Source organism: Lampris incognitus, chromosome 5 (assembly GCF_029633865.1).
Source record: "Lampris incognitus isolate fLamInc1 chromosome 5, fLamInc1.hap2, whole genome shotgun sequence".
NCBI classification, from domain to species: Eukaryota; Metazoa; Chordata; class Actinopteri; order Lampriformes; family Lampridae; genus Lampris; species Lampris incognitus.
Window position 1 is genome coordinate 49,676,343 of NC_079215.1, and position 12,724 is coordinate 49,689,066.

The window sequence follows — 12,724 nt, forward strand, 5'->3', positions numbered from 1 at the left end:
ACTTCCTCCCAATAGTCACCTGTTAGCTAAATATCTAGTTCCTTCTGCCGCTTTGCTTTGGTTTTCTGAGTCGAATGATTTTCTGAGCTTAAGAGGCTCTCATACAAGAATGATATTAGCCCTTGTTGAGCAGGGAGGGTAGGGTTTATCATGTTTTCCCAAGCGAGTTGGGGTGGAAGAGAAGGAAATGAAGGAAACTGTTTATGTATAAAGTTACGCACTTGAAAAATCCTGAACATATTGGAGCAAGGTAAATTATATTTATCATGTAGATCATCAAGGCAGGGAAATGTGTCATTGTGAAATAAATCTTTAAAACATTGTAGACTTACATCTTTCAACTTGGAAAAAGTAGAGTCAAGGGTTGAGGGAGGGAATAGATGATTGTTGGTGATATAGGTCCTAATACAGATGATGTTTTGAATTTGTAGTGACCTCGGAATTGGATCCATCTTTTTAAAGTAGAAAGTACTTATAGGGTTCGAGGTGTAGAGAGATGGTTTTATAGGGAGTGATGAAAAGACTAGTGCTGGAGGTGAAGACAAGCGACATTATTGAGCCTCTACTGAGCACCAGCTAGATTCCAGCGCATGGAGCCAAAATGACATTGTTTGTATATTCGCTGCCTAGTAGTAATGGATAAAACTGGGAAGAGCTAAGCCACCCATTTCTTTGTTTCATTAAATTCTGGGGTGTTTGCCTCCCCAAATAAAATGGCTGATTGCGATAAAACCAATATAAATTTGCACAAGCGTAATGATGACAGACAACTTAAAAGTTAAGGTACTGGTAAGTACAGTTACTCGAATTGAATCAACATTGAATTAACATTTATACTTATATACAACTGCACCACTACTGCTGCACTCCATCCCCAATCCCAACAGGAGACATTTGGAAAATCCTGTTAATATCCGCGTTCATATAGGACCGGTTACCACATCTCACTGCCTTTAGTGCTCACCAGCGCTACTCCATCTCATCTATTTAACACAGGAGATCAGTGAATCAACTCAATATTTTAGCTTACCAGTACATTGATGGACTCGATGACATCAATAAAGACCTCGTTCTTCTTGTATTTGATGCCCTCGGACCTCCAGGAGACAGCGTTGGTGACAGTCGTTGGAACTTTGGACTTTGCCACCTCCAGCTTGGCACCTTCCTGGGTAATGTACCTGCATGGGTGAAAGGATCTTCTGCTACTCTCCCATCTTTGTTGCTCTTGTGTTTGGAGACCAGTGGCTCTCCAAATATAATTAGTATTCTTTTGTATTTGTTTCCTGTCTGTCTACTGAATGTATATATACTAGATAGCCAAATCTCATGATACACAAATCAGTGTGTGCACTTGTGTCTGTCTGGCTGAGTCTCACTCCTGTAAGATCTTGCTGTCAGTGGTTTGGGGAAAGCCGAAGTCCATCAGCTCGTCCAGCAGCTCATAGACGACTACAAAGTTGTCCTGAATACTCTCCTCCTCCAGTTCTTTAAAGTACTCTGTGAAAACCTTAATTACACAGGATATAGACACACATCAGCCTCCACTTGGTGTGGATCTGCTCAGTTGTGGATTGGTTTCTCGATATCGAGGTTGAATCATGTGTCTTTCTCTTCTTTTTACATGGTATTCCTTTCTCTGTGCAACAAAATATTATTCCTGTACTTGGAAACCAAGAGAGCATTGTATTTTCGTTTACACACAATGCTTAATATGCTATAACAGCCAAACTCATAATAATCGACATACAACAATAACCTACTGACTTATATAGGAACACAACATGTATGAATAAAATGAAGAAATGCACACAGGGAAGGGTGCAATGTGCACCTCTGCTATGTACGCCACTAAAATCTGCTTTACACATGAAATAGGATGATAAAAGTGGGGGATGGCAGAAATTAGTGCTTTCAGATTGTGTAAAGGATCATTTTTGGGAAATTTCAAAATCCAACCAAGATGTTTCACAGCGACTCACCTCGACTAGTTTGTAGAGGAAGGAGTACACAAGAGAAGCATTTGAGTTTTTGTTTGTAGTGGCCACCACTGTATGGGGATCAGGTCAAGGAAGTCTGTATAACCTATGGGCTATATTATAATCATGATAAGTATAACCCATAACCACCATTGTCTAAGCTGAATTGTTTTGGGAGTTTATAAATGAACACTCTGTTGTGATTATCCACATAGATAAATGAAATTAATAGATTTAGCATCAAATATATTGAGTTTCTGGTACTAGTTGTTTTATTCACTTTAATTGCCAACCATATGTCACAGGTCGGGGGTGAGCACATTACTGTTAAAACTGAGTAGAAGGACTCGTGCCTAAAATGCGACTTTCTCTGTGACATCGGCATCCAAGGCAAAGATACAGTACAGGTTGCTGTGCTTGATCCACAGGAAGTGAACATTGCCGTGTGACATCACAGGACAGAGAAGACCCTCCTCTTCCTGTTGCATCAGCAAAGGCAGGAAGTGGTCAATCTCTGCCATGTCCACGTCGCCCTTATAGTTGCGACAAATCAAAACCTGAAGAAAAAAGAAAAAAAAGAAATGGCATTACATAGGTAGCTAAGACCTGTTTTTCAATCTTGGTTTGGTAGTTACTGTTTAGATTCAAAATATATCTGAGTAAATAAATTGTATTTATGATGGAGCCACAGGCTAACATGGCCCATTAAAACTACTAATAAGTACGGGACTAAATGTTAGAATCAACAAATTTTCAGTAATGACATTTTATTGCTACACACTATGACCAAATACAAACAACGTTGAACTGAGACAACAACAAAAAAAGTGTGTGTATATACACAGATAAACACTGTAATAAAAAGATATGCAGTGATAATAAAAGCAGTTTGGGAAACTCAATTTGTGAAAAGTGAGAGTTTTGCCCTTCCAAAGATGTGATGCACATGTGATGGTAGATATAAACAGGTGGGGGCTTTTTACCTTGTCTCTTTAATGTCATGTTTTCTCTCTTTATCTGCAATAAGACTGGGCCACGTCCCTTTCCTGACACCTCATTGTGTGTCGATGCCCCCGTGCTTGTCCAAGCACCATCAAGGAAAGGAACTCTAGTAAAACAGGTGTAATGCCTTGCAGAACATGTTGGCTACAGCCAAATAGGTGAACATAGGATTGTTGGTACTCAGTCTCCTCTTCACATTAACTGACAGGTGTAATATTCAATGCCCCCCCTCTTTTTTTCTTTGTCCCCCAATTGTATCCGGCCACTCTTCCGAGCCGTCCCGGTCTCTGCTCCACCCACTCTGCCGAGCCAGAGAGGGTTGCAGACTACCATACGCCTATTCATCCGTGATCGTTACAATAATAATAATAATAATAAAAACAAGTCATAGTGTCTTACCATCCTACAGTGAAGAAATGTCTAGCTAACATCAAAACTGGTCTAAACTGATGGGATTCAAGGTGAGTCTCCTTTGAGCTAAAGTCATGGATGGTTAAACCTGGTGGCAAGGCCCAGAGCAGTGCCTTTGAAATGCCCAGGATGTGTACAGAGAACTGCTGTCAGAGACACACACATCCCCAACACGCAGCCTGCCTCTGACACTTGAAACCAGTCTCTCTGCAGCCCCGTCTTGCAACTCAAGTTACCATTTCAGCCTTGCAAACATTAAACGGGTCATGGCATTCATCTATAGGCCCGCTGTGACGTCACTGATATGGCAACAGAGAGACAATAGGTGTGGGTTATAACTTTGCCAGTTTCAAACTGCCCTTAATAATGAAACACTAACTTCAGTTCAGACTTTGGCCAGTAGCAGAGCAACGCACCGCATTTCCACTGACATGTCTCCGGAAGTGGCAATGAATGGACCCTTCGCCTAGTTGCCAATTGTTTTCGGACATATTGTTTTACTAATGAAAGGATCGTTTAAAACCTAATCAACATAAAAAGAAGACGAAGAAGAAGAAGAAGAAGAAGAACGGGCCTGTTCTGTTAGACTAAACCCCGATACCCCAACTTACCAACAAACTTACAATTTCCCCAGTCATCTGAGGACTGATCTTACCTTTCCTTTCAAATCCAGCACAAAAACAGCGGAGGCAGACATCGCGTGCGTTTCAAAACCCACGTCCGGGGCGCGTATTCGGAACAAACTCTGCGATCTAACGTCAAGCTTCCATACGGGAACTCACTTTCACAGGGTTGTTTCCACCATGAGTTGTATGTTTGTTGTGTAGGGGTTATCATGGATCCCACCGTTTCTTTTCCTGGAGAAGTCGTGCGCTGACGTCATCACTTCCAGGTAAAACATTGACCACAGCCGCACTCACCTGAGAATGTGCGAGAGGGGGGTGTTTTGCTCTATGTTTCCGCTAGAGGGCAGTAGAGTTCTACAATTTACCCGCGTCGGCGCACTTTGGACCCGTTTTGGACTGTAGCGGATCAAACAGGGTCGTTACGGCCTGTGTTCGTATGGAAGAGTCTAACACATAGTACCTCGCCCACCTTTTAAAACCCTTCGCAGAGAAAGACACTCTTCATTTTGGTTCATCCTGAGGTGAGGTCCACCAGGGAGGAAAACGACACGGCTATGTGGAAGCCTCGTTTTTCATGTTCAGATCTGATCTGAGGGACAGTAAAGGAAAAGAGCACCTCAGGCTGTCAGCAGTGTTTTAGAGAAACAAGAGCACTACACGAGCATTTCAGACTAATTTTCAACCGCTATCAAATATCTTTTCACATGCAAGCCTTCCATTTAAAATGGCTACAATGATGGATAAAAAAAAATCAACAATTTGGCACGATGGGGACATATTTGTCAAGTGAAATAGAAAGATAAATGCAAGCCCCTATGAGAGACTCTTAAGAATGACTTTGGATCCATGCATCAACAAAGGGTCTCTTTATGCCCTACATTTGAAGAAACTGACTTGTGTTCATTCACTGTCTATACCTGTGTAACCACATCCAGGATCATTGGGGATAGGAGCCTTTCCCGGCAGAGGTTGCAGACATAAGCTCACAAGTCCACTGCAGCCCCCCCCCCCGTACACAAGCAACCACGCACCACTGCAGGCAGTTTAGAGTCTCCAGCTAATCTAACATGCATGTGTTTTGACTGTGGTGGGAAACCCATGCAAACATGAGAAGGGCATGCAAACTCCACAAAGGGGCTGGGAGCAAATCCAGCACTGTCTCGCAGTTGGGCAACAGTGCACACCCTGAAGTCGCTGTGCCGCCCTGCCGGTTTCTTATCCCATAGATATGCTCCATCTGTATTAGTGAACATTCACATCTTCCTTTCCATAAGATAGCCCAAGAGAACAGAAAGTCCCGCTCAGGGACATCTTATATATATAGATGCACAGGTTCACAGAGAATGGAATTAAGTGGTAGAAAAGTAACTGTGAAAATCATTAAGGTATGTGGATCAGTGTGCATTAGATGGCACAGGACGGGTAGCATGACCATGGAGTTGTCCATGTAAATGTTAAGATAATACAACCATCATCGTATGAATCAGCAAATAAGACTTTACTCGATCTCTACAGAGTCACATTTGACTGTGCAAGGGCTACGATAGCACTAACGAGATCACACCACAAATTATTAGCACATCCTGTGCCGTAAAAGTTAAATAGACGAATCCTCAGAGTCAGAGGTGTTTACCTCTAATCAAGTATTTATGAACCTTGCGAGCATCACTCACAAAGTTATCTGTCAAAGTTACCTACGTCCTTATAAAAGTGTGCCGGCCTTGAGTTGAGACACGTTAACTAAACCGTTCTGTTTTGCAATGGCCTGTAACTTCTGGTTCGGAGGCGGCTGGTCACATGCTTCAGGAACTTCCTAAGCCGTGAACCCGTAACCCACCTCAGGGCCCCTCTGTGTCATTTGCCCCGAATCCCTTTTCACCAACGCACAACTATGTTTCACTGCTACGGCCGAGTTTGTCACGCTTGTGTGAAGAAGGTATGCAAACCTGCGCCGGCCGGAGCCATGTTAGGATTAGTCTTTGTAGACCTTCCCCCTCCTTTCTGTTCATATATGGTTAATTTGGGTTAGCTGATAACTTTTTTTATCTAAGTTACACATGTTCACTACTGAGCTATAATAGTAATGCCTTACTGAAACACGTGTAATGTTAACAGAGGATATCGTCTATAGCAAAGATGTATCACAGTTATTTACACATGCTGTAATAAGTAACGCATACCAACCACCAGTTAACAGCTATCCTGTTGACTCAAGTCGAGTTGGGCATCAAGAAAAATGTGACTTTAAAAAGCTGCTCTTACAGATCAGCATACGCTAAATCCAACCATTGTGTACTGTACATTGTATGTATACTGGTACGCTCTGTCATGTCCATCCACCTCAGGCATGTGTGTAAGTAACCTGCTAACATCTATTTCAGCATCTCTGATATATTCTCTGCACCATTGCACCTTATCACCTCTTATTTCACCTGTGTAAGTCAGTCCTTGTGTATATATCTGAAGATTGTTGTGTTGTAATGTTGTTATCCCCCCCCCACCTTTTTTTTTCTCCCCAATTGTATCCGGTCAATTACCCCACTATTCTGAGCCATCCCGGTCGCTGCTCCACCCTGTTTGCCGATCCGGGGAGGGCTGCAGACTACCACATGCCTCCTCCGATACATGTGGGGTCGCCAGCTGCTTCTTTTCACCTGAAAGTGAGGAGTTTCACCAGGAGGACGTAGCACGTGGGAGGATCACGCTATTATTCCCCCCAATCCCCCCCAAACAGGTGCCCTGACCGACCAGAGGAGGAGCTAGTGTAGCGACCAGGACACATATCCACATCCGGCTTCCCATCCGTGGACACAGCCAATTGTGTCTGTACGGACACCTGACCAATCCGTAGGTAACACGGGGATTCGAACCGGCAATCCCTGTGTTGGTAGGCAACGAAATAGACCGCCACGCTACCCGGGCGCCCCCCATAGTGTTGTTATTCTATGTTAAGTACACTGAGAGAGCCACGAAACTGGAGTCAAATTCCATGTATGTGCAAACCTACATGACCAATAAACATGATTCTGGTTCTGGTTCTGATTCTAACAGGGGAAAAAGTTTGTGACTGAACGGTAACATGAGCCTATTAATCCCTCAGCTTCTTCTACACCATATAGTTGAACTGCTGCTCTGTGATAGGCATTAGACTGCAAAGTGAAGGGAGTACAGACACAAAGGCCTCACCGCTGAGGTCCAACACCAACATTTGGAAAGACTTTCCAGGTCAGACAAGTTGAAAGCAACGTCTTCCCACCTTCCCACCTTGCGTCTGCATCGACCATGTTCCAAACCAGCAACAATAATCATATAAAGAGGAAAACTAACAAACAAACAAAATTAAAAGTGTTGTTATTCTATGTTAAGTACATTTAGAGAGAGCCATGAAACCGGAGTCAGAATCCATGTTTGTGCAAACCTACATAAACAATAAACATGAATCTGATTCTGACTCTGAAATTACCTTGACAACTCTTATTGCGGTTTGTTTGGGGTTTTTTGCGTTTTACAAGGTAGTGGTTGTAGATGTAGTACATTGACGTGTATTCAGCAAGGGGAACGTTGGATGATCTTGGATTCAGAAAAACATCTTGGCACCAAGATCCTCCCAAATCAATTGCAAAAAAAAAAATATAAGCCAGCACCTGACCTGCCTGTCTTTGGACTATGGGAGGAAACCCACACAGCCACGGGGAGGACATGCAAACTCCACACAGAGGACGACCCGGGATGTCCAGAGACATGTAGGTCAGGTGAATCGGCTATACTAAATTGTCCCTAGGTGTGAAGTGAATGTGTGTATGTGTGTGTCTGTGGGCCCTGTGATGGACTGGTGGCCTGTCCAGGGTGTCTCCCCGCCTGCTGCCCAATGACTGCTGGGTTAGGCTCCAGCATCCCCATGACCCTGAGTAAGGATAAGCAGTTTAGATAATGGATGGATGGATAAGCTAGCACGGTGCCGTGGGAAAGACGGCTCTCGGTCGTGCTGCGGCAGCCCCTGCAGGCGGTCGTCCACCCGGGACGCCGCTGTAAAACACAACGTTGTCAGGTCGGCCCTATTCAGCTCAGCATGGCACTTTAGAATGAAATAGATCTTTCAATAAACCTCCGGTGATGCGGTCCATGACAGTGATATACCCACTTGTTACTTCGGAAAATGATACCGAGGCAACCCAACAGAGACGCTTCTGACCTCTGACATCTTTGACTTAGGGATCTTCCTCAGTCGAGGCCTTGGAAATCATGAACACATGTTCTGAACCGTCGAATTGAATTTAGCGTTATGCTTGATTTGGCACAACCATTTCATCCCTGGAGCCTGAAGCTCTGCGGTTCGTCTTGTTTGGCTTATGGTTGCCAAGCTCAGATGAAACAAGCTATTGTTGAGACCTTATCACCAGGAGAGCCACGACCCCGTCTGGTAACTTGTCAGGAGAACAGCCATCCTTCTTTCTGCCCCCCCCCCCCCATTGTTGTTTTCAACTCGGTGGTGTGACATCAGACTCCACCCTTCTGTAGCCACACTGGCCAATGGCAGGACAAATGATGTATGTAAATAGTGAGGTGAGGAGAAGATAGGGAGGACGGCACCGCAACATCACCGCCCTACCCCCAACAACCACGCACACACACGCTCCTGTCTCCATCCCCGAGGGAGCAGGTGTCATTTGCCGCCTTGGTTTCAGGTGGATGCTTCTGCAGCGTGGGGCATGGTGCTGCGATAGACGGTAGTTTATTATAAACTGAGCCAAGCGATAACAAGGTTGCTGATGATGATGCAGAGTCTCTACTGGTGTATGCACTTACAGTATGTCCACTGACGTGATAAGTCCCGTCACTGGCTAGAAAGGCCTTTTCCAGAGCAGGAGACGTGAAACTGATGATTAAAGTACAACAATCCAGGCCCAGTACCGTTTGTACTACCACATTATCTAGTATTTGGGAAGGCGCAGTCGTTAGGATGATGCAGAAAAGCTATTTTATTGCTCTTTATCAGTTTGGATTAAGTGCACTTTCACAATGGAATGTGGCTCTCAGTTCTGGGAAGACAACATACCACAGATTCAGTGTTGCAAGTCAGCCACAGGACCTGTTCCTGAATACTGAAATCAGAGGTCGGTCAGTTTACACACACACACACACACACACACACACGCACACACACACAACTATGCATGTGCACACACACAACTATGTACACACATACAAACACAGACAGGCACACGCACACTCACAGCTATGTATATGCAAACACACACACATGCACACACACATGCACATGTACACAACTATGCACATGCACAGACACACACACACAACCCCCACACACACAGGCACATGCACACACACACAACTATGTATATGCACACACACACACACACACACACACACACACACACACATACATAACCCCCTCACACACACGCACATGCACGCACTCACAACTATGTACACACACACACACACACACACACCAGACCTGTCACAGCTTTGTAGTATTGTGTAGTTGGTGTAGTGGAGGTGCACGGGACGAGTCACGTGCTGACATACTAGATGTTGTGTCTGAACAATCAGATTTCAGGCTGGCCATCCACACAGGAAGAAGCACATACCCTCATGCGAGCTGCAGAGAGTAAAACGTCATCCGTTACCTGTCTTAGAAGTATGGGTACCCCAGAACTGTGTTGTGTGAGTCCATCCATGACAAAAAGGCTACGCAGCTCACATTATCGATTTGTCATTTGGGGCACCGGGCTGAAACATTTGAGAAAAGCACGCTACATGCCACAAGAATACTGTATCCTCCTCTCTGCTGCACACAGCCAGGAAGTTAGTTGTGTGATTTAGATTTCTATTTTCTGTAATCCTTGAGCCACTGAAACGGTTCAGCCGGTCTATATGTTGTCTTATGCTAACAGGTAAGCTAATGTTTGCTATGTCACAAGCTAAAATGCTGACTTCAACATTACCATTGAAAGCTAATGATGTTACACATCTTGCATCACTGGAAACAGCCACCCCAAACACCCCTTTCACTCACTCGTTCTCTTTATCTATCCATACAGCTTTCCACCTCTCGTTCTCTGAAGCACAGATGGGGCGGGGAGTTACAGGAAGGGGCTGCCATTATGGATGAATTATGAATGATGATGACTACTGTGGCAGGATGCTGCCTTTATGGGCGCGTCAGGTCAGCGGTCCATGTGGACTCGACAAAAGCCAAACGTATGATTCATTGCAATGTCTGTTCTTCGATCTGCCGTGTGTGAAACGTCTTGATTCGCATCCTAAATGTGAGATGTATTCAAATGTGCCTAAACTCACGCTGTCCTCTCATTTACAAAAACATATATGTATCTATACATACAGTTAAGGCCAAAATTATTAGCCTCCTTTATGAAATCAAACAAAACCCTTAACTTTTCCATGGGAATGACCATAACCAAAAGTGTTTATGGTTTAACTGCTTCCAAAAGAACAAAGACAAAATCTCCACTAAACTTGATTAAGATATTTTACTGATGTGCTGAATTGAAACAAGAAAAAACAAAAAATGACAAGGCCAAAATTATTAGCCCTCTGACAATTAATAGTCAACAGTGTAACCTCTCTGACTCACAACTGACAACAACCTCTTATGGTGGTTCCTAACTAGGTTGACACATGTCTCTTGAGGGATCTTAGCCCATTCTTCCATGGCAAATTGTTCCAGTTCATCCAAATTGCATGGTTTTCCAGCATTGTCATGAACCTTGTGCTCCCGTCACAGATTCTCAATAGGATTGAGATCTGGGCTCTGAGAGGGCCACTTCAGGACCTTGATTTTGGTGTCCTTCAAAAAGTTTTGGACCAACTTGGATGTATGCTTCGGGTCATTGTCTTGCTGGAAGACCCAGCAGCAACCTAAAGCTAGACTGGCAGCAGATTTCTTTACATTATCCTTCAAAATGTCAACATACTCTTCTTTCTTCATGATCCCATGCACCCGAACAAGGTTCCCTGTGCCTGAAGCAGCAAAACAGCCCCACAGCATCACGCTCCCACCACCATGTTTAACTGTGGCAACTGTGTTTTTAGGGTTGAATGCCTCTCCCTTCCTTCGCCAAACAAAAGCAACATCCGTGTGCCCAAACAGCTCAAGTTTAGTCTCATCAGACCAAAGGACAGACTTCCAAAACTCATGCCCATGTTTCAAATGTTCACGGGCAAACTTCAGGCTGGCTCTGATGTGCCGCTGTGTGAGCAGTGGAGTTTTTCTTGGACTATGACCTCGAAGCCCACCACGATGAAGAGCCCTCACAACAGTCTTCCTCAAAACATCAGGCCAGAAGAGGCCAGTTCAGCAACAATCATCTTGGCAGAGATCCGGGGATTGTTGTTGACATCTCTGACTATTTTCCTCTCCAAAGTTTTTGAAACCTTGCACTTTCGATGACGCCCAGGTTTGTTTCTAACAGAATTTGTCTCCTTGTGCTTTGCAATGATGCAACACACAGCTGTTCTAGACACTGTGAAATGTTTGGAAATGGTAGTATAGCCTTCTCCCTTAAGATGAGCATCCACCATCTTTTTTCTGAGTTCCAGACTGATTTCTTTACTTTTTGGCATGATGAAATTACCAAGAATTTAAGAGCAGTCCCTCTCAATCAAGTGTTCAAGTGCCACTAGCCCTGTTCATTGGAGTCCCTTAAATAAAGTTCAATGCTGATTGATTGCTCAGGTGCGGTTTGAAAGCTGATTGATTGCTCAGGTGTGTTTTGAAAGCAAAAAAATCACATGGGGGGCTAATAATTTTGACCACCTCAATTTTCACTACATTTGGTATAAAGCAAACCTGAAAATGTATTTTACATTGCAAAATGTACCAAATAGGGGCCTTAACATGGATGAATGTTTTACTATGTAAAGTTTCATGAATGATGCAAACATTGGGCAGAATTTTAGGGAAATGTTCCATAGCTCCTTGGGGGCTAATATATATATATATATATATATATATATATATATATATATATATATATGCTCAGATTTCTTGCAACAAGAGGTGATGAAGACTGAGAGACGGAGGAAGTTATGCACAGCATCTTCTCTACGGCAAAAAGTAGTCACTTCGGGCGTCCGGGTAGCGTCGCGGTCTATTCCATTGCCTACCAACACAGGGATCGCCGGTTCGAATCCCCGTGTTGGCTCCAGCTTGGTCGGGCGTCCTACAGACAAATTGGCCGTGTCTGCGGATGGGAAGCCGGATGTGGGTATATGTCCTGGTCGCTGCACTAGCTAGCGCCTCCTCTGGTTGGTGGGGGTGCCTGTTCAGGGGGAGAGGGAAGTGAGGGGAATAGCGTGATCCTCCCACGCGCGCTACGTCCCCGTGACGAAACTCCTCACTGTCAGGTGAAAAGAAGCGGCTGGCGACTCCACGTGTATCGGAGGAGGCATGTGGTAGTTTGCAGCCCTCCCCGGATCGGCAGAGGATGGAGCAGCGACCGGGAAGGCTCGGAAGAGTGGGGTAATTGGTCGGGGAGTGGAAAAAAAAGAGAGGGGGGGGTGAGTAATCACTCACTGCTGATGAAACGTCCAGAGAGAGAGAGCAGTTGTGTTTTTCAGCGTCAAATTCGTCTCTCCATTGACCCAGTGACGTAGGCTGCCGTCACCGCAGTTGAAGTAGGGGGGAGGCATTCTGTGTGGTTCCCAGGGGAGCACTTAAAGGAA

General features: G+C 44.5%; 1 protein-coding gene across 1 annotated transcript in view; it reads right to left on the reverse strand.

The window, feature by feature from the left end:
- ap1m2 (adaptor related protein complex 1 subunit mu 2) overlaps positions 1-4,248 on the reverse strand; it is an 8,965-nt gene extending 4,717 nt beyond the window's left edge. Inside the window, exons 1-5 of the mRNA XM_056280233.1 lie at positions 4,045-4,248; positions 2,377-2,533; positions 1,980-2,047; positions 1,377-1,507; positions 1,031-1,178 (exon numbers count right to left, since the gene is read on the reverse strand). Coding sequence (XP_056136208.1) covers positions 1,031-1,178; positions 1,377-1,507; positions 1,980-2,047; positions 2,377-2,533; positions 4,045-4,086 — 546 coding nt within the window. The 5' untranslated portion in view covers positions 4,087-4,248. The remainder of the gene's footprint in view (positions 1-1,030; positions 1,179-1,376; positions 1,508-1,979; positions 2,048-2,376; positions 2,534-4,044) is intronic.
- Between the last annotated feature and the right edge of the window lie 8,476 nt (positions 4,249-12,724).